The 17,852-nt window shown below is 46.8% G+C and overlaps 1 protein-coding gene across 1 annotated transcript in view; it reads right to left on the bottom strand.

Annotated features, from left to right (window-relative positions):
• Positions 1-17,852, bottom strand: part of HCN4 (hyperpolarization activated cyclic nucleotide-gated potassium channel 4) — a 108,220-nt gene that overhangs the window by 62,207 nt on the left and 28,161 nt on the right. The window contains 1 exon segment of the mRNA XM_009319916.1: positions 15,687-16,110. Within this exon segment, the coding sequence (XP_009318191.1) occupies positions 15,687-16,110 (424 nt within the window).

The raw sequence follows: 17,852 nt of genomic DNA, 5'->3' as shown, positions 1-17,852 counted from the left end.
CTGGACGGGGCTCTGAGCAACCTGCTCTAGTTGAAGATGTCCCTGCCCACGGCAGGGGGGTTGGACTAGATGACCTTTAGAGGGCCCTTCCAACCCAAACTATTCTATGATTCTATGATCTGAACATCAAGATTTCATTAGAGATCCCACCTCTCATCTGTAGACTAAGTATCATGGAGGATGCAAACACTTTTGACAAGACTAATGAGAAAGAATTTGGCAATTGTTTCTTCTTCAGATCTGCTGGATGTCAAGAGGGAGGTGAGGAGGAAAGTGTTGAGGATCATTAGGGATGAGGTGAGGGGCATGGAGTAGAATGTATTGGGATGCAAACAAAGAAAACCCTAAATGAACATCAAGGGAAAATATGGATTGTAAGGCTCTTTTAGCAGCATTACCTTGATAAAGGAAAGGTAGGAAGCCATATCATCTAGGGCATCAGAAATCAGGGCTGATATGGAGTACAGAAGGCTTCTGTGAGCAGCTGCGATTGCACCTGTATCTACTCGAGCCAGCACTCGATTCAGTACACCCAAGGTGACCTGGCAAATCCTTATCATCACAAAAGACATAGAGGGAAGACCAGCAGTGACAGCCATGGACAGGACAGGCCAGGGACAAAGACAAGCGTCTGGCCAGTATGTCCCGTCACCCTCCAGCAAGCCAGCTGGGCTTTGCTAAGTTGTCAGCCCCATACACACAAATATACACATGTACGCAAGATGAAAGGATGTCTCCACTAGAACTGATGACCACAGATGACCTCCGGCTGCCACCACTCCAGGAATCAAGAAGATCTCTCCCTGGTCAGCCTGTGAACTGGCTGACGGTGCTCTCCTGTAATTACCAACTGTGGGGACCGTAGTCCTTCACACCTGGCTTCGGGTCTTTCCAGTAATAAGCAGGAAAGTGCACGGCTTGCTGTCCTGCTCCCAGGAGGCTCCGAACCAAGGACTCGGAGCACTCCGCTGCCCTCACAGTCAAGCCTCCCAGCCAGCCACCTGGTCTGCCACATTTCCTAGGTTTTCAGCAGAGAGTTATGCACTAACACCCCTCACATCATTATGTCCCAGGCTTGTTTCCCCACTGCCACCGCAGCTTGCTCCTGGCCCTTTCTCCTGCCACTTTTCTGATGCCAGTGCTGGCATCTGGAGTTGGCAGCTGCCTCCCATCCATCAGCACATCCCCTTCTCTGTGCCAGCTGTCAATTAAGCTGGCGCATCAGTGCAATCTTCCCACCTTCCTGGCTCCAAAAAGCAACCCACAGTGCACTGAACTGCCAGCCTCAGAGGCAAGGAGCTGGTTGTTAGCTGTCAGACAGGGTAGGCTCTGGATCGTCTGCAAACAAGCGATGGGAGCAAGAAGGCCCTGTGTGGGGTGCTGATGCCCGGCCCTCAAGCAGAGGAAATGCCTCGTCTGGAACAAAATACGCTCCATCCCTTTTAGCTTGGTCTTTCCACTTCAATCACTGTGGAAATATCCTCTCCCCCCTCTTCTCTTTGAAAGATCTCTCCACAGAATAGTTTCTCCCCGCTTCCAAAACAGTACAAGAAGTTTTGGGGTGGTGCCCTAGAGCTCACATCTCCCTCAGGAAGGAGGGAACACATGCAGGCAACTTTGCCTCCAAATGACCAGAAAAATTGCTAGCTAATCAAAACAGGCACTGCTTCACTCAAATGACTGATTGTAGCACTGGTTCTTCTCCCTCTCCTTTCCCTAACCCCCATTAGTTGATCAGGGTCAAATGCTAGGCTCTGAGGCTGCTTCCCCTCCGTCTGCTGCCACTGGCCAGGGGCTGCGGCGGTAGGAAGGAAAGGCTGAAATGAGCAGCACATCCTGCAGCCGGCAATCGCTCAGGCTGGGGCAACATTTATCAGGCAAGGAAATGGCAGAGCAGTCCAACGCTTTCACCCTCAGAAGCTTGCCGCACTGCACTTGTAGCCCACAGCAGCAGGTTTGCTTGAATACAAAGAGCAGGGAGGATGAAGCAGTACAAGCCTCCACAGGGTCTATGCAAATCTCACCAAGGCCCATGGGTATCTGGGGGGAGGAGGGGGGTATGATCCTGCTCTGACATGTAAGGTCCCCCCTCTGTGGTGCTGTTGATGTCCAGACTAGAGCAAAGTCGGTAGAGATACGAGTGCATTTTTCTGCAATGCTGGTGACTCTTTAAAAGGAGGAGGAATGCCTCTCCCATGCCTGTGTATGGCTGGTTTAGCGGGTGCACTGCTGCAGACAGGCTGGAAGGGACGTCCAGAGAGCTTCCTCTTTTCAGCAGCAGATGGAAAGCTGCTGCCAGCTGCTGCAGGTCCCCAGTCAGCACTCTGTGCAGCACGTCCACATCTGAAGGCTGCAGATAAGGGGAGAGTGCTTTGCGATATGGTTCCTTTTAAAGGAACCATCTCCTGTAGAAGCTTGCGGCATGCTGTGCCTCGGGAAGGGGGGAGGAAGGAGAGGGTAAAGGCCAGAGGAACGTGTTCCAGCCTGGCTCCAGACCTCATCATCTGCATTCCCAGCACTCACAGCGAGCCAGGAGGGAAACTGAAGGGTTTTTTCCATCTTCCTAAAATGGGCTGTGTTCTTCCTTCCCTGCCAGCTGCTAAAATGACCTTGAAGAGGGCAAGGAGGGGGGCAAAAATCTGTATATGAGAAGCAGCAGCATCATGTGCTTGCATCTCATCTCCAGCAACATTATTGCCATGGATCATGAGAAGCTCCAGGAAGGATGCCTTAAGTTCCCTGAAGCATAGCTGCACTCTACCCACATGCACTCATGGGAAGCACTGTAGAAGGCAGCAAAGCAGGACGGAGCTACAGCCTGCTATGCTTACTGCTACATGCTCACCACTCTTCCTCAGAGTGGATATGAGAGAGATCTCTCCTTTTGCTTTCCATGCTGGAGAGCCAATCTCTTCCCCCTGGCAACAGCAAAGACCAGCTCTCCACTCTTTGGCCCACTTGTTTGCTGTGGGCCAAAGCACAGTCAAACCCTGGCTAAGCATGGCAATCTACTGCACTGGAAACTAATCAACCCTCTTCACAGTATGCAAGACAATGCTGCACGATGAACATCTCAGGAGAAGTGACAAGGTATTGCTGCTTGACACCTTTAAAACTTATCTGACAACAGCCCTTGAAGATCAAACAGACAATACTGTGCCAGGACAGACTAGTTGATGCAGCAGGCCTTCCCCGTCCCTCATTTCTACTGTCTCTTTTCTCAGGAGCCCTTTTCATTCTGCTTTCCTCCCGCCCTGCCGGCCTTCCTCCGTATTTCTTCCACATTCCAGAGTTGGACTGGGTTTGCCTTATTCTCAGGACAAAACACAAACATGTCTTTCAGGTCTGGAGGGCAGAGAGCTAAAGGGAAAACTTCCATCTACCCTTCCTCATACCTACAAGCTTGAGGTGGTTTATCGACTGAAAAAGGCAGTTGGTAAGATGCCTGCGCATCCTGGCAGGGAACAGACCTTTGTGGAAGTGGAAGTGCTCGGAGTGCGGAGGAGCAAGGCTCACCCCCAGGCCAGGCGTGTGGGAAGGGATAAGAGCCTGCTGGAGAAAGCACAACCAACCTGAATTGAATCACATGTATTTTTTTCCTTGCTCCACCTGTATGCAAATGACAGCCTTTTTATCCTTCCTATGCATGAAAGAGTAACATGGAAATAGAAAGGAAGGGCGATCACAGCACAAGCTCCCCATTTCTCATTGGTGGCTCCACTTTGCCTCTCCCATGGATGCTCTAGCACAAGGCAGGGACGGAGATATAGGGAGATACAGGGAGGGTGAAGAAGTGCTGGGCTCATGTGATACCCAAAGTTCAGCACTGCATTACAACACATTTACACAAACCCACCAGAAGGATATCCCCCTCCAGCTGCGGGGGATATTGCCAGCCTGCAGGGCGCCCCTGGGAGGTGAGCGGTTGGCTAGGCTTTCTCTAGATGGTCTCTTCAGGTATCCCTGTGGCACATAAGGGCACGCGTAAGGGCCATGGTAAGGCTCTGCCTGCCAAGTCATTTGTCAGGGCTGCTACCAAGCTCTTCTGATCTCTGTGATGTGCTATAACAACTTTCCAGTGTAGCAGAGGCATAATTCCCCTGCCCCACCACTTGTATTTTTCAGGAAGATTTATAAGTATGGTGAATTTGGGGGGGGGGGGGTTGCATCCCTTTAGCACTGAAAGGGAGGAGGTTTCTCAGTGACGTGGTCACGTTGACATGTCTCATCTCCCCTAGGTACACCCTAGGTATACTTGCAGAAATCAGTTAGAGCTGGGCCCAGTAGATAGGACTAGTTTTGGGTGGTGGTGATGAGAGGATGACTGGAATTTATTTCTCTGCTCAGGACCTTTCATTGGTGATCGCTGCTGGGCCCTGACAGAGCTGTCTCTGGACTTTGACTGCACCAAGTTTGTATAATGAACTACACAATTTCAGCTTAATTCTTTGTAGCATCAGAAAAGCCAGGCACACTGTTGGGATAAAGTGGAATTAGTGAATGTTTGGGTGATGCATACTGGAGAGGAGTCTAATCAACCCTATTCACGGGACAGCCTCTCCAAACTGGGCTGCACTGAGACACAGCAAATCAAGAGGAATTAACACCCAGCATTTTGCTGGGTGAAAAAAAAAATATATAAATGAAAAAAAAAAACAAAAACAAACACAGCTGCTGAGCTGCTGTGTCTTAACTGTTCTCCACCCCCTCCAGGGACTTGAGGAAGAGCAGGCCTGTCAGCTGCTTTAAGGGACATCATCCTCACAGTTTCTTCCCAGAGTTTACAAGGAAGCACTGCTGCTGCTGGTTTGATTGCTTGTCACTGCCAGCACAGGGAGAGGTTGTCTCAAAGTTCACCCTCCACAGGCTCCACCAGCCGAGAGTGGAACCAGACCTAACGTGATCTTACTTGAGGGCAGACTCCCAGCTGCTCCCTGGTGTAAGGCTCTGTGCATGCCCCAGCACTGGGCAGCGTTTTGCAGAGTGACTTCCCCTCCCTGAGCTCGCTGCCCAGTGTTGCTGCTCTCTCCTCCAATAGCATTGCACCAAGTCACTTCTTTCCCAATTTGTCCTCAGCCATCTTCAGCTCCTGGCCAATACTTGACTCACTCCTCACCTCAAGATTTCCCCTCAGGCCTGTCCCCTTCTACTCCAAATCCACTTGCACACTGCATAGACCATAATCCTTTCTTGATGATCTATCCTGCCTGGATCCAAACTTGAGAAACACATTCCACAACCTTCTCCTTCTCTCCTAACCCTCAGGGACCAAAGATACTGAGTAAGCATGATACCATCCTCTTCTGTGCTCATCTACCTTGATGACCCCAAGTCAACAGGTCAAGAGAGAGGATATTAGATACATCACAGAATAATGAAAAGCCACATGAGACAGTAGGGTGTGGTAAGATAAAGATATGTACGTACCATATTGCGTTAGGGCTCTGTTTCTAAAGAAGAGTAGGAGTGTCCCCCAAGCCCTGGGGGCAGGACCCAACAAAGGGAACTGGGCAGAGAAGTATATGTTTATGTCATATCTCAATGGGACTGCTCAGGGTCTATGTCAGAGCAGATCCCAGGCTTCATGGCACCTCAGAAGCTTGAATAAACTGCAGCTGTTTAAGGTCTGTGAGGTGACTACATTATTATCTTCATTTTATGGAAAGGAACATTGTGGGACTACAGGCATGTGGCTTACCCTAAGCCCAGAAGGAAGCTACAAGAATAATTCTGGTGTTTCTGTTTTCAGATCACATCTCTCACTTTCTTTTTCCAGCTGTCACGAAAGGCAGTATGTTTAATCATATGGGGGAATGGCTTTAAACTAAAAGGGGGTAGATTTAGACTAGATCTAAGGAAGAAATTTTTTACGCTGAGGGTGGTGAAACACTGGAGCAGGTTGCCCAGAGAGGTGGTGGATGCCCCATCCCTGGAAACATTCAAGGTCAGGTTGGACGGGGCTCTGAGCAACCTGGTCTAGTTGAAGATGTCCCTGCCCACGGCAGGGGGGTTGGACTAGATGACCTTTAGAGGGCCCTTCCAACCCAAACTATTCTGTGATTCTATGATTCTGCCCTTGACCAACCCGATCCTGTAGAGAACCACTGAGGTGAGAACTGAGAGTGCTGCACGGTCCAGGCTCCTCTGCAGCTGACCCAGCTCAGCACTGCACCGTGTGTGGCCGGCTGCCACCACCCGTCCCTCCGATGCTGCAGTGCATCCAACAGCAGCACTGCTGAGTCACGCGCTGAGTTGCTCAGGAAGCCTTGGGGCGGGCTTGGGCTGCTCTGCTCCTTGGGACTGTTGTGCCATCAATCCACTACAAAAAGCTTGAAACAAGGCGCCCCAATGAAATGTTCTTCTCAACTTCTATAATTAAAAAGCCCAGTCACAGGGCACTGATCAGGGGGAGGGGGAGAGGTACAACTCACGTTTACCTGAAAGAATCAAAAAAGTAAAGCACTTTTACTTTCTTGAACATGTAAGAGAATCACGATGGGTAAGGTGGCAGCACAGTAAGCCTGGGCTGAAGATTTTTATTGTAAAGTTTTATCCTTAGTCTGCAAGGATTTTGTATGTGTCACTAGACTAAAATACCATATGTGTGGTGCAACCCACTTCAGGAAGTGCCAGGCTAGGAGAGGTGGCATATTAATCAAAAGCAGGGCAATTACCCTACTCTCTTCAATTTTATGGCACACTCTTGTTGAGGAACTTCTGGACAGACATTATCCAGCTCACAGCTCTGGCAGCTGCTGTTCTGCAGGACTTCTTGCTTAGGAAAGGGAGGAGACACAAGGCAGGAATAGTTACCAAGATACACCGACCATGTGGGAGTAGAGAAGGTGACAGATGCTGGAAGAGCAGAGAACAGGGGACACACGTTCCTTGAAATGAAAAATTGGGGTGAAGATTAGCACCGTCAACAGCATTAGAATTCTTCCCTGGTGAAGTGGTGCTGGAATGAAATGAATAAAAAGGTTCCTGAAGTCATAGATGTACTTCTAAGTCCTTTTCCAAGAAGGCAATAAGAAAAATTTTGCCATGTACTGCAAAGAGATTTCAGAAACATTTTCCATTCTAATGTGACTCTGGGAATGTGGAAATTGCCTCACCCTTTCCTCTAGCCCTTGGGGTATTCCTGCTTAATCAAAACTGGGAGAGGGAGGAGTTAAAGTAGAAGAGGAGTCTTAAAAATATGCATCCTTATGAGAGAAGCAAGAATAAAATGTCATCTCTCAGCTCTGAAAAAATTACCACATTGATTTCTGCTTCATAAAAATGAGGTTAAGTTGAATGCATTAAGCTGGCAAACTGGATAATTGCATGTCCTGAAACTGTCTTCGAAACAGCTCTTTTCACAGCGGTGCTCAGAAAATAACTTCATCAATAAGGCTCATGCCCATTAAACCTTCACACTATTCTGTGCCTTGCTCAGGAAAGAAACTTGTCCTTCCCAAGAAAGACGACTTCTTTTCACCTCAAACTAGTGGGGAAAGTAAGGCTGTTTTGCATTGCATTAGCATATTTCTGGCAAGAAGAAAAGGGGGTGAAAAACAAACATGTTCTCAGGGCTGGGGCTTTCCAGCTCCGGTGCCCCACACATGGTGTGTTGCAGAAAGTCTTGCACTGTAGCTGGCAACTTCTTCTCTAGAGTGGAAGTGAGAACTGCTCAGAGCCAAAGCTTGGCCTCGGGTTTTGCTGCCCTGTGGAAGAGCACTCCTTCTTTCCCCAGCCAGTCTGGCCAGGGTCAGGCCCTTCCAGACAGCTGAGCCCTCGTGCAGCCCCGCCAGCAGGATGGGTCCTGACCTTTCTGCATGGCTGACATTGCCCTATCCCCCTTCCTCAATGCACAGCACATTTGAAGGGCAAGAGCTTGCCTTCGGCTATCTTGTTTGCATGGCAAGGCATACGAATTCTTCAACTCTGGTGGTGCTGGAGCCTGAGGTCTGAATACTGCACTCCATCCTAATCAGCTTTGGGAGAGGGATTCAGGCTTCTGCTCTGCCTTGAGCTCCACAACACTACAGCACTTGCCACAGGGTGTTGTGTCTACAGACAGTGAGGTTGTTGGTTGTTCTCTCCCACCAGCCCTATTCATTACTAGAATAAAATGGACTAGGTAGGTACCCACTACCGTGGATTCCTCTGGTGTCCAGTGGTGCCTCAGAGTGCCCACCAGCTTCAAGGGGGGAGACAAGCAAATTAAACCAGACAGAAGAAACCACACACATATCTAAAGAGCTGTTCAGATACAGATTCTTTTCCAGAATCTAAACCCTTAATTATCCCTGTGAATGGGGTATTTGTCTCTTCCTGCTAGCAGAGCTTTGCTCTCCCTTTCACTCCAACTCCAGCAGGAGTAGCTGTTCAGGTCCCCATCTGGCACTTCCCCTTGCCCAGTGAGTCGCTCAGAGCACGTGAGGATGCTCTGTGTGGGGAGATGAAGTAACTGACTTCAATCTCTCTTGGCAAAAAGCAACTCCATGCTGCTGCGCTCCTTCTTACAATCCCAAGATTACATAAAATGAAAAAAAAGCACCACAGTCCTATTTGGGCCAAGCTCCTGCTTCATTCACACAACTTACAGACTCGGCACGTTCCTTTCCAACCCTGTCTTGCTAAATACAAAAAGTGAGGTGAGGAAATGCTGTTCTCTTCAGCTACCTCATTAAAGTTTTTCACTTGATATGAATGCAATCAATAGTGCCTTCCTGGAAGAAGCTTCAACGAGAGGAGCAATTAATTTGCTACCACTTGCCAAGGCTAATGCACCTTAGACACACTGGCCTTAAAGTATTGGGTGAGTTTGGCAGAACATGATTCCCATACTGCTAAAAGACAAAACCAGATTTGGCATTGGATCAGCAACCCAAATGGGGACGGGAATCTCCCTCCGAACGGCTTCAAAAGCTGTATCAGCTGTTCCTAACATCAGCACTATACATATGTACATCACATATACACCATATGATATATTGACACAAGGCTCAGCCCTGGCTATGCAGAGCACTGTGCAGGCTGGTTAGGGCACATACACAACCTGAGGTGCTCAAGTCCAGCTCCACGGAGGGTACAGGCCTTTCAGGCTGGCCTTCACAGTGCTTTTTCTATGGGGCACAGCCCTACTGAGGTGTGAATCTCTGTTCCTACACGTCTAAGGGAACTGGGCACTGCCCTTGCTGGTTCCTGAGCTCACAGGATTTTTCTGTGATTTAGAAGGCTCCCAGAAGTTTTCCTTAAGCTTTGCAGTCAGAGTACAGGGTTCTCCAGACCCCTCTCCATTACAAATGTACTTGATGTAGGTCACAACACCCTCCATAAGCATGTCGTGATGCTATATGACAGCAACACGGCAGGCTGTGTCAGTACGCTGAGGGCCCAGGGTCCCTACATCGCTGCAGCTGGAGCATGCCTCATCAATAAAGTGCGAAGCCTCCATGGTATTAAATCTTAGAAAATGACACTGATTGTAGGAGGAATCTCCTCATGCCAGACTCGAGCACTTCTCCTTTGAGGACCCTCTGTTATTGTAACACAACAGCAATAATAAAGCCTGCCAGAAACCCCCCTCCAGAAACAATGGCCTGAAGAAAAATGACAGGCAGCTGGCAAGATATGGGCCTTGAGCTGCAGGCAGCTGGTGCTGGCAGAAAAATACAGAAATATGAGCTCCCCAAGAGAAAGGCAAACTTACCACAGTGTCCAGTCAAGGGACACGTAAGGAGTAGGCTAGGAGGAGTCTGAGGGAAGAGGAAAATGAACGGCTGGAGCAGCAACTAGCTATCACAGTGATTAGAAATCATTAGGAGATCAGCCTATCTCTTTTGAAAACCTTTATAATTTCATCCCAGCACAAAAGCCCAGACTGATGGCCCTTGTGACACAGAGAACCAGAGGCTGGGCACAGGCAAGACCCTCTTATTATCACGCCTTACTCCCTGGTCTGTGGGGACTTCACTTCAGATGTGTGGGGAAATTTAATCCCATTGCTGCTGCTACAGGGAGCCTGAGGCTTGCCAGGGCCAGTCCCCTAGATGATTTTGTCACACAGGCACCTGCCTACTAAGAACAAATCAGAGAAAAAACATCCATGAAATGACTTTCACTTGCTACAAGCTGGATCTGAACTACTGACCTAGAGACAAATGGCTCCATGCCCTAATCCCAACCCCTCAAGCCATCTATTCCCCCATCATACCATCCTGTTGACAGAAGACACATTAAGCACTGCCAGAAGGTGACTGTAAAAAAAATAAAAGGCTTTTTCCTTTTTATGGCAACCTCTGTAGCTGCACAGCTATTCAAATATTTGCCTGGCTCCTTATAATTCATTATAACCCACTTTTTATGATATTCTCTTTGAAACTGTATTCCCATTGCCCAGGTGGGAAGCTTAATTTGCATTATAGCAGTAGAACTTCCTGCTAAAGACAAACTCCACCAGAAAACTTTTTTAGGTTTCTTTCTCCTGAAAGGTAACATGGCACCCGGCAGGGGATGGATCACTAGCGGCTCACGAGCAAGTGAGAGAAAATGCAATGTCTGTACAGGAATGGAGAACATCTGTTTCCTTCTGTTGTCTGTCCTCCCTCGCAAGAATGTTGTGCTGCACAAGTGAAAACAGTTCAATGTAAAAGGCTGTGGTAAAATCTTGAACGACCTTCTTCTAATACGTCAACAGGAGTTTTTTGCCATCGATTTCAGTGCAGCCAGGATTTTCTCTAAAAGGAAAAGATGCTCGAGTTTTGGGTCACTTGGTGCAGTGAGAATGCAAATCACTGTAACTTGCATTATGGTTTTAATAAGCTCCTGTAATGACATTAAAGACAAATGCTTGATAATGCTGCCTTCAGAAATGAGGTAATCCAAATTTAGGAAGAAATCCAGCCCATTCTCCCCCTCCCTGCCACATTACCAGTGTTTGTTGAGTCTGATTTTACTCAAGGGTGGCCAGAGGTTTTAATGAGTTACTCTCATGGGTCTGCCTTGCTATTTAACATGACAGAATTGCAAATCATATCGATAAAAAATCTGCTAAGCTATTTTGAACTGCTTATGGAATGGGACCCTGATGTGCTACTTGAGAACAATCATTTTGCCCAGCTCCTCCCCTCTCAGGATCCAGTTACGGATCTGGCCTAACATTACATCCCTCAGGCCACTAGCCACGTTATTTTAATTTAATTTAAGGAAGGCTACAAATAGGACAGAAGAAACTAAGGGAATTTTTATTTTGTTCAAATCAAAATGAAAATCAATTGGGAGCCATATTCCCATAGTCTTTGGAAGCTCTCTTCTAGCCCTTCCACATAGGCCCTCTAGCTTTTGAATCAGTTTTCTGAATATCTCTAAATCTTCTTAAAGTGATGTCATCTTTCAGATGATGTAATCTGTGGCCAGTAACAGACCTGAGAAGATGCATTCCTCCATTCTAAAACTTCTATGTAATAAGGAAACTCAAGGCAAGAAACGGACAGCATTCAGGAAAGTTTTCAAGTTTTCATTGACGTAATAGTTTGAAAATCACCAAATTGTCCTTTTCTTCAGGTTTCAGCTGCCAAAATTGAAAACTATACGTTTTTTCTGACAAAAATCTGAAAAAATCCTCTCACGGTAATCTTATCATTGTGATATATATCAAAACCAGTTAGTTCCTTTCCTTCCCATCATAATCCCTCACATAGATTCTGAAATAAAAATATTTTGGTTATCTAAGCCTATGTGCTATTTGGAAACCAATCTATAGGAGTAGGATTTTACTGTTGTCCCAATAAATGTTCCTTGTTCATAAGTCAAAATAGTTTGATCTTAAATATAGGTTACTGCATGCTGGCACCAAACACAGGGGTAGATGCTGTGCATAAAATAGGGAAAGCTTCGCAAATTGCTCTTAGGAAAAAAAAAATCAATCAATTTTGCCTATGAAAACCTAAAGGTATTTTTTGTTGTTCTTTAACACTCACAATCTGAACTGCATTGGTTCATTTTGATTTGGTATATGGGTTACATGGCATCATTCTGCTTTTATTCTTTCTGCTGGGTGACCTTGGGATAAGGTTTGTAGGTTGCTAATGTTCAGAGTCTGCTTTCTCTGATCAGTTTCTCAGAGACAACAGTGTGAAGGCCCAACTCCCTGACTCTGTGAGCGACAATGTGCCTCCATGTTCACATGGTCATGAACCACAGACCAACCCACATACCCTGAAGAGCTGTTGGAGTGGTTCAAAGGCCGAAATGATGAGAGCTTGCCTGGGATGCCAGCCCTCCTGGATCTCTGCTCATGGACTTGGTAACTACCAGACGCTGAAGTTTATAATATGATATTCAGGCAAGCTAAGCTCGAGCCAGTGCGAGTTTGCCTTCCTACATTGCAATCAAGCTTCCTACTGCAGGGTAGATACGACAGACACTTCAAAAAGACTCTATTTATATTCTGCCCTACTGGTAAATTCATTCGTTGGACCACTCATGCAAAATGGATAATGCAAATGAAACTGCTACATTTGGAATTAAGCTTATTTTCGTACTCCAGTGAACATGAGTGCGTTAGGTTGTTTTTCTTTTTTTTTTTTCTTTTCTTTTTCTTTAGGGTGTTTGCCCAGCTGTAGTCCCCAAAGCACTTGTTTCAGATCTGAGGGAGGATGTCAGAGTAGCCCGCTGCTGAGCCAGAATGGTGCAGGCACTTCAAACCACTGGCTCTCGAGCCCACAGACTCATGACTAGCATTGATCTGGAACTGATGAGTGGCTGGCTGTTTTACAGCATTGCAGCCTTAGAGAAGGCTGCTCTCTCCTCACTGCAGGGTGAGTGATAAATTCATGCAGAGCATGGACAATTGCAGGGAAAGAAATGGAGAGGCTCACTGTGAGCTCAGGAAGTGACCACTTATCCCTGTACTCACTCAGAGTTACACTAATGCACAGATATAATGTTCATCTAGGAGGCGGAGTAAGTAGATTAACATCTCTGTGTATACTGCATCCCCCTCTCCTCCTCATACAGGACCCAGAGTCTCAGCACTAGTTATAAGCAAGGAGCTAAGTTTCCCACAGCAGCAGTGATTGCTCCATCAAAAGTCACTGCATAAGCTCAGTACAGGTGAGCGGGGATACCCTATTTTGGCACAACAGGGCACACGCCCTCTCTGACTAGTCCATCCACCTCTATTAACTCTGCCTCAGACTGCCCTACACAGGTTCCTATAGTTCGCACACATCCTCTTCTCCAGTGGACCAGTATGCCCTACTCACAAGTCTTTTTTAGCTTATCTGGTCATACACGAAGAGCCTATGAGAGAACAAAACTACCTAGCAGACAAGACATAGAGTGGGATAGTGTGGGGGAGCAAAGGAGAACAGAAGTCTTCAGCAACGCCCTCTCCTAACAGTCCTCCTCCTTCTTCAACTCCACACAGCAACCTGCCCCTTGCATACACCCGGAGTAAGTCTAGTCCAACACTGGTCCGTCCTACAGGAGTTAACACTTCCAGATCCCCACTGCTGATCTGTGCAGTGAGGAAAGATGAACGTGAACTTTCAGAGATGAATCATCTGTAGCCACTTCAGAGTAAGAGGAAAAAAGAACTGTCAGTGTGGTTCCAGGGAGCACAACCGCTTACTCCCATGCAAAGATGAAGGAGAACAACTCTTCCCTGTCTCCTTGTTGCTTTGTAGCATGCACTGCACCAATGACAAGGGATCGCCCCTTCTCTCTGCTTCCCTCCCCCATTCGAGAAGGTGGAAAACCTCCTAGTATCATACTCGCTCCGGGAAACTGCTGCTTGGGTCGAGCCCTGTTTGAAAAAAAGACTATCATGTTTGCTCTGCTGGGCTCTGCAATGCATAACAGTGTCTGCATTGCAGTCTCAAACTGCAATCCAACACCATCTGTCCCTTCCACTTGCAGCACTGCATCACTCCAGGGAGTCTGTTCTTCAGGGGGGATCCAGAAAGTGCCCAGCTGTGCTGTCCCCCAGTACCCATGACAGCCAGCAAAAGGGCAAAATGCCCCCATGATTTGTATTACGAGACTGAAACTAGAAATGGCTGCTCAGTGAAACTGCATGAGAAGCAGGACAGGGAAAGGGCGCCGATTTGCTTTCATTTAATTATTTTTATAAAAAAATTCAGTACAATCAACAGCAAATATACTTAAATCCTCTTCAAACACCTTATGGAAAGGAAGTCAAGGAGCAGAGAAGCACGGAGCTCTGCACTGCTGTGGCTACATGCAAATCTGTATGAAGGAGCTACTTTAACAATAGCCTAAGCCACCAACTCACCTTTCCTGAGCGTTCTCGGATTAGAGGACAGGGAAGCAATGCAACCAAGGGACAAGACAACAGACCTGGAGATATTTCATTGCTCTGCTCAGTCTCTGACTTACTGAGTCACATCGAGAAAGACACTTCTGCTTTATCTCCATCTCTCTATGCACCTCCTGCCTGCCTGTGCTATGAAGCAAATTAACCTAGTAGTGAATTCTTCAGGGCTGTAGCAGTCTCTCCCTAAACATCCATACAGCACCTTGCACAACGCCATCTCAAACTTCAGCAAGGCATTATGCTCTGCTGTAAGTGAAGCATTCACAAATTATGACACCACAAAGATGAAGCCTGAAATTTTAAAGTATGCACCAGTGCTCTCCCTCTGAGTCTGTGATGCTGGGAAGAGGAAACAGTTCAGCTCTGTCATGAATTAGTGTTCTGACAGCTCGGTGCAATCTAGCCATGACTTGCACGGCTGCTTTCCCTTCACATTCCCAGGAGCATGCTCTGCATTAGACCATGCTCTGCCTCAGGCTCGGCTCCAAAGCAGAAGAGAAAGTATGGGGAGGAAGATGAAATTGCCTTGACCAGCTTTTCTTGTCCTGAAAACATGCTCCTGACATGTGGAGAAAGCTGCAGGGAGCTTTCTCTCTGCTTTGGAGAGCACAGAGATAGGAAAAAATAACTAATTTTCAAGCCACTTTGTAAGGTTGTGGCTTCACTCACATTACGCCTGACAACTCACCCTGCATATTGGAACTCCCCTGGGAACAGCACAGGGTCCAGGGGTAGTGGGGCTCTTGCTTTTCACCAGACCTTTATGTCCTTAAACAGACCCTATTTGTCTGCAGATTGCTCTTCTTTCCTCTTCCCCTTAACATGGTGTCAGAGAATTTAGAAAGCAAGAAGGTTATAAATACATCACCGAGCCATTTATTCAAGAGATAAGCATGTAAAAGAAGAAGATGCCTGGGTAAACAAATGCCACAGGTTCTGCAAATCAGCTGTCTCTAGATCCTTCCTCTGAGCTGTTGTTTCTGGACCTTTTGGGGCTCTGAGGGGGCAAGACCGCTCTGTCTGGCTAACTGCCCCACTCACAGGCAGCTCCATAACTACACACTTCCTGCAGGGGGTCCACCTGTACTTACTCTCCTCCCTGCCCATGCATCATCTCCACAGATTATATGTATTATGATCGTGAAGCAGATAGTACAGTCTCAAGTGACTAAGTAACAATATGCTGAAGGCTCTCTCGGGAACCTGCTAAAAGCAAAGCATTAGACTCAAGACACAATTCTTTAGCATTCACACTGGCATGAAGTAGGAGAATGGGCATTCAAAAGAAAGCACTTTTGTGTAATACCAGCATAAGTAGAGAAAAGATTTAGGATGCAAGTGCATCACAGCCTCTGCTCACCTCCTCCCACTGATGAATATAGCGGATGAGCCGGGAGAGCCGCAGAAGCCGCAGGAGGCTGAGGATCTTAGTGAAGCGCACGATGCGCAGTGCCCGGGCTGTCTTGTACACCTCAGAATCAATGCGGGTTTCAACAATCAGGAAGATATAGTCCACGGGGATGGAGGAGATAAAATCCACCACAAACCAGCTCTTCAGGTACTTCATCTTGATCCTCTGTGGGTCTAGTATGATCTCTGTGTTGTCCTCCACCACAATGCCTGTTCGGAAGTTGAGGACAAGGTCGATGAGGAAGAACGTGTCCGAAACCACATTGAAGACAATCCATGGGGTAGTGTTTTCATCCTTGAAGAAGGTGATGCCCACAGGGATGATGATCAGGTTCCCTACCATCAGGAGCAGCATGGTCAAATCCCAATAAAACCTGGACAGCAACACAGAGACACGTGAGATCAGCTATAGAGTGGGAGATCAGGGAGCCCAGGTGAACAGAACTACTGTGCTTTATACATCTTTCTGTCATTCATCCCCTATGCTCTACTGGTCTGCCTGATGTACTCAGAGTGCACAAGCTGCTAATTACATACTTAATATCATAGGAACACTCACCTTCTGGCTTAGAGGGTTCAGAAAGGAATTGAGTACATGGCTGGACATGCCCAGTTGAAAACTTCGACTGGGACTTCAGAGCCACCCAAGAAGAGACTGACATACTTGCAGTTATTAGGACGACTGTTAGGTAAAGAGAGAGAGAGAACAAGTATTTGGAAGGCCTCAGAGTTCATATGCCAATAAAGCCATTTGGGGTTAAAATCATCAGGCTTGCTCCTACTGTCTGATCCTTCTTTAGAAGTAGCTAGCACTGATAGCATTGGGATCAGGATGGAACTGAAGACTGCTGTGACCTGCAGTGTTCAGTTTAGATTTCTTGCTGAGCCAAGCTTACGCTGATCCTGTACTTTAGGATTTTAGTCCACACTCTATAGACTCCTGTGTTGTACAGAAATAATCAATAAAGCTTGGAGTCACGTGCCTGGAAATATCTATTTCATTTCTAAAGTAAACAATGACAACATTTAACTACTGTTCCATGAAGCATAGTCTCCAAGAAGCTTATCTTCACTTTAGTGGCAAGTCAGTATTATCCAGTGGGCCTTACAACAACATTCATTTTTGGTTTTGAAGGCACACACAGTTTGAATATAGTTCCTAATTTATTTGTTTGAGATTTTTTAAAGATTTTCCCCAGGTATTAGTGTAAAAGATACACAGTCACACAATGTTGCCACAACTCACCCAGAGTGAGGACTAAAAACTTTTCTGGGTCTCATACTTTGTTGAGGAGTCTCACAAAGGAGCCTCGCTGCCCAACACAGTGGTCCTCCAGTCCCCTCCAAATGTTTCACATGTAGAGATGCCAATGTACTGTGGTTTCACATTGCCAAGTTTTCATCAGCTCTACACTGTATACCACAGGGCGGCTACTATAATATTGTGAGGTGTCATAAATAACTTGTATTAAGATGCACTTGTCACAGCAAGTGAGCAAAGTACACAGAGCAAACCAATTATCAGGTTTGGTTGCTTAAACCTGAAGATGCAACATTCAGAAAGCTGCAGTGGCTCTTCCAGTCAGTCACACAAGTAAGCATGGTGCTTATATTATTATTAATCTCTTGAGTACCAAATAAGCCTAACTTCCTAGACCGTAAAAAAGGTGACAGCAAGTTAACACAAGGGAGAGAATTGGGCCTTCCTTTAAACCAGTCATCTCTATAGCAGTGAAGTCAACAGAGCCCCATCCCTGGAAGTGTTCAAGGCCAGGCTGGACAGGGCTTTGAGCAACCTGGTCTAGTGGAAGGTGTCCCTGCCCATGGCAGGTGGGGTTGGAACTAGATGGTCTTTAAGGTCCCTTCCAGCCCAAACCATTCTATGATTCTATGATTTACAATGATGTAACAAAGGAAACTGTTGGGTTTGCTGAAGAAGGACACGCACATGCTGCTTCTCTATCTGTCTGACAGATTACAGTCAAAATCACTGAAATATTTTAGGAGAAATAGATTTGCCTTAAAGATCCTCAAAATCTAGCTTTGGTAAGAGTTGTTCAGCTTAAACCTGGGCCTTGGACCAGACTGAGCTGCTGCAGAACAGTATCACTATAGT

Source organism: Pygoscelis adeliae, unplaced genomic scaffold (assembly GCF_000699105.1).
Source record: "Pygoscelis adeliae isolate BGI_AS28 unplaced genomic scaffold, ASM69910v1 Scaffold303, whole genome shotgun sequence".
Classification (NCBI taxonomy): domain Eukaryota; kingdom Metazoa; phylum Chordata; class Aves; order Sphenisciformes; family Spheniscidae; genus Pygoscelis; species Pygoscelis adeliae.
Note: the sequence above shows the minus strand (reverse complement) of the source record. Positions and strands in the feature narration are given on the sequence as shown.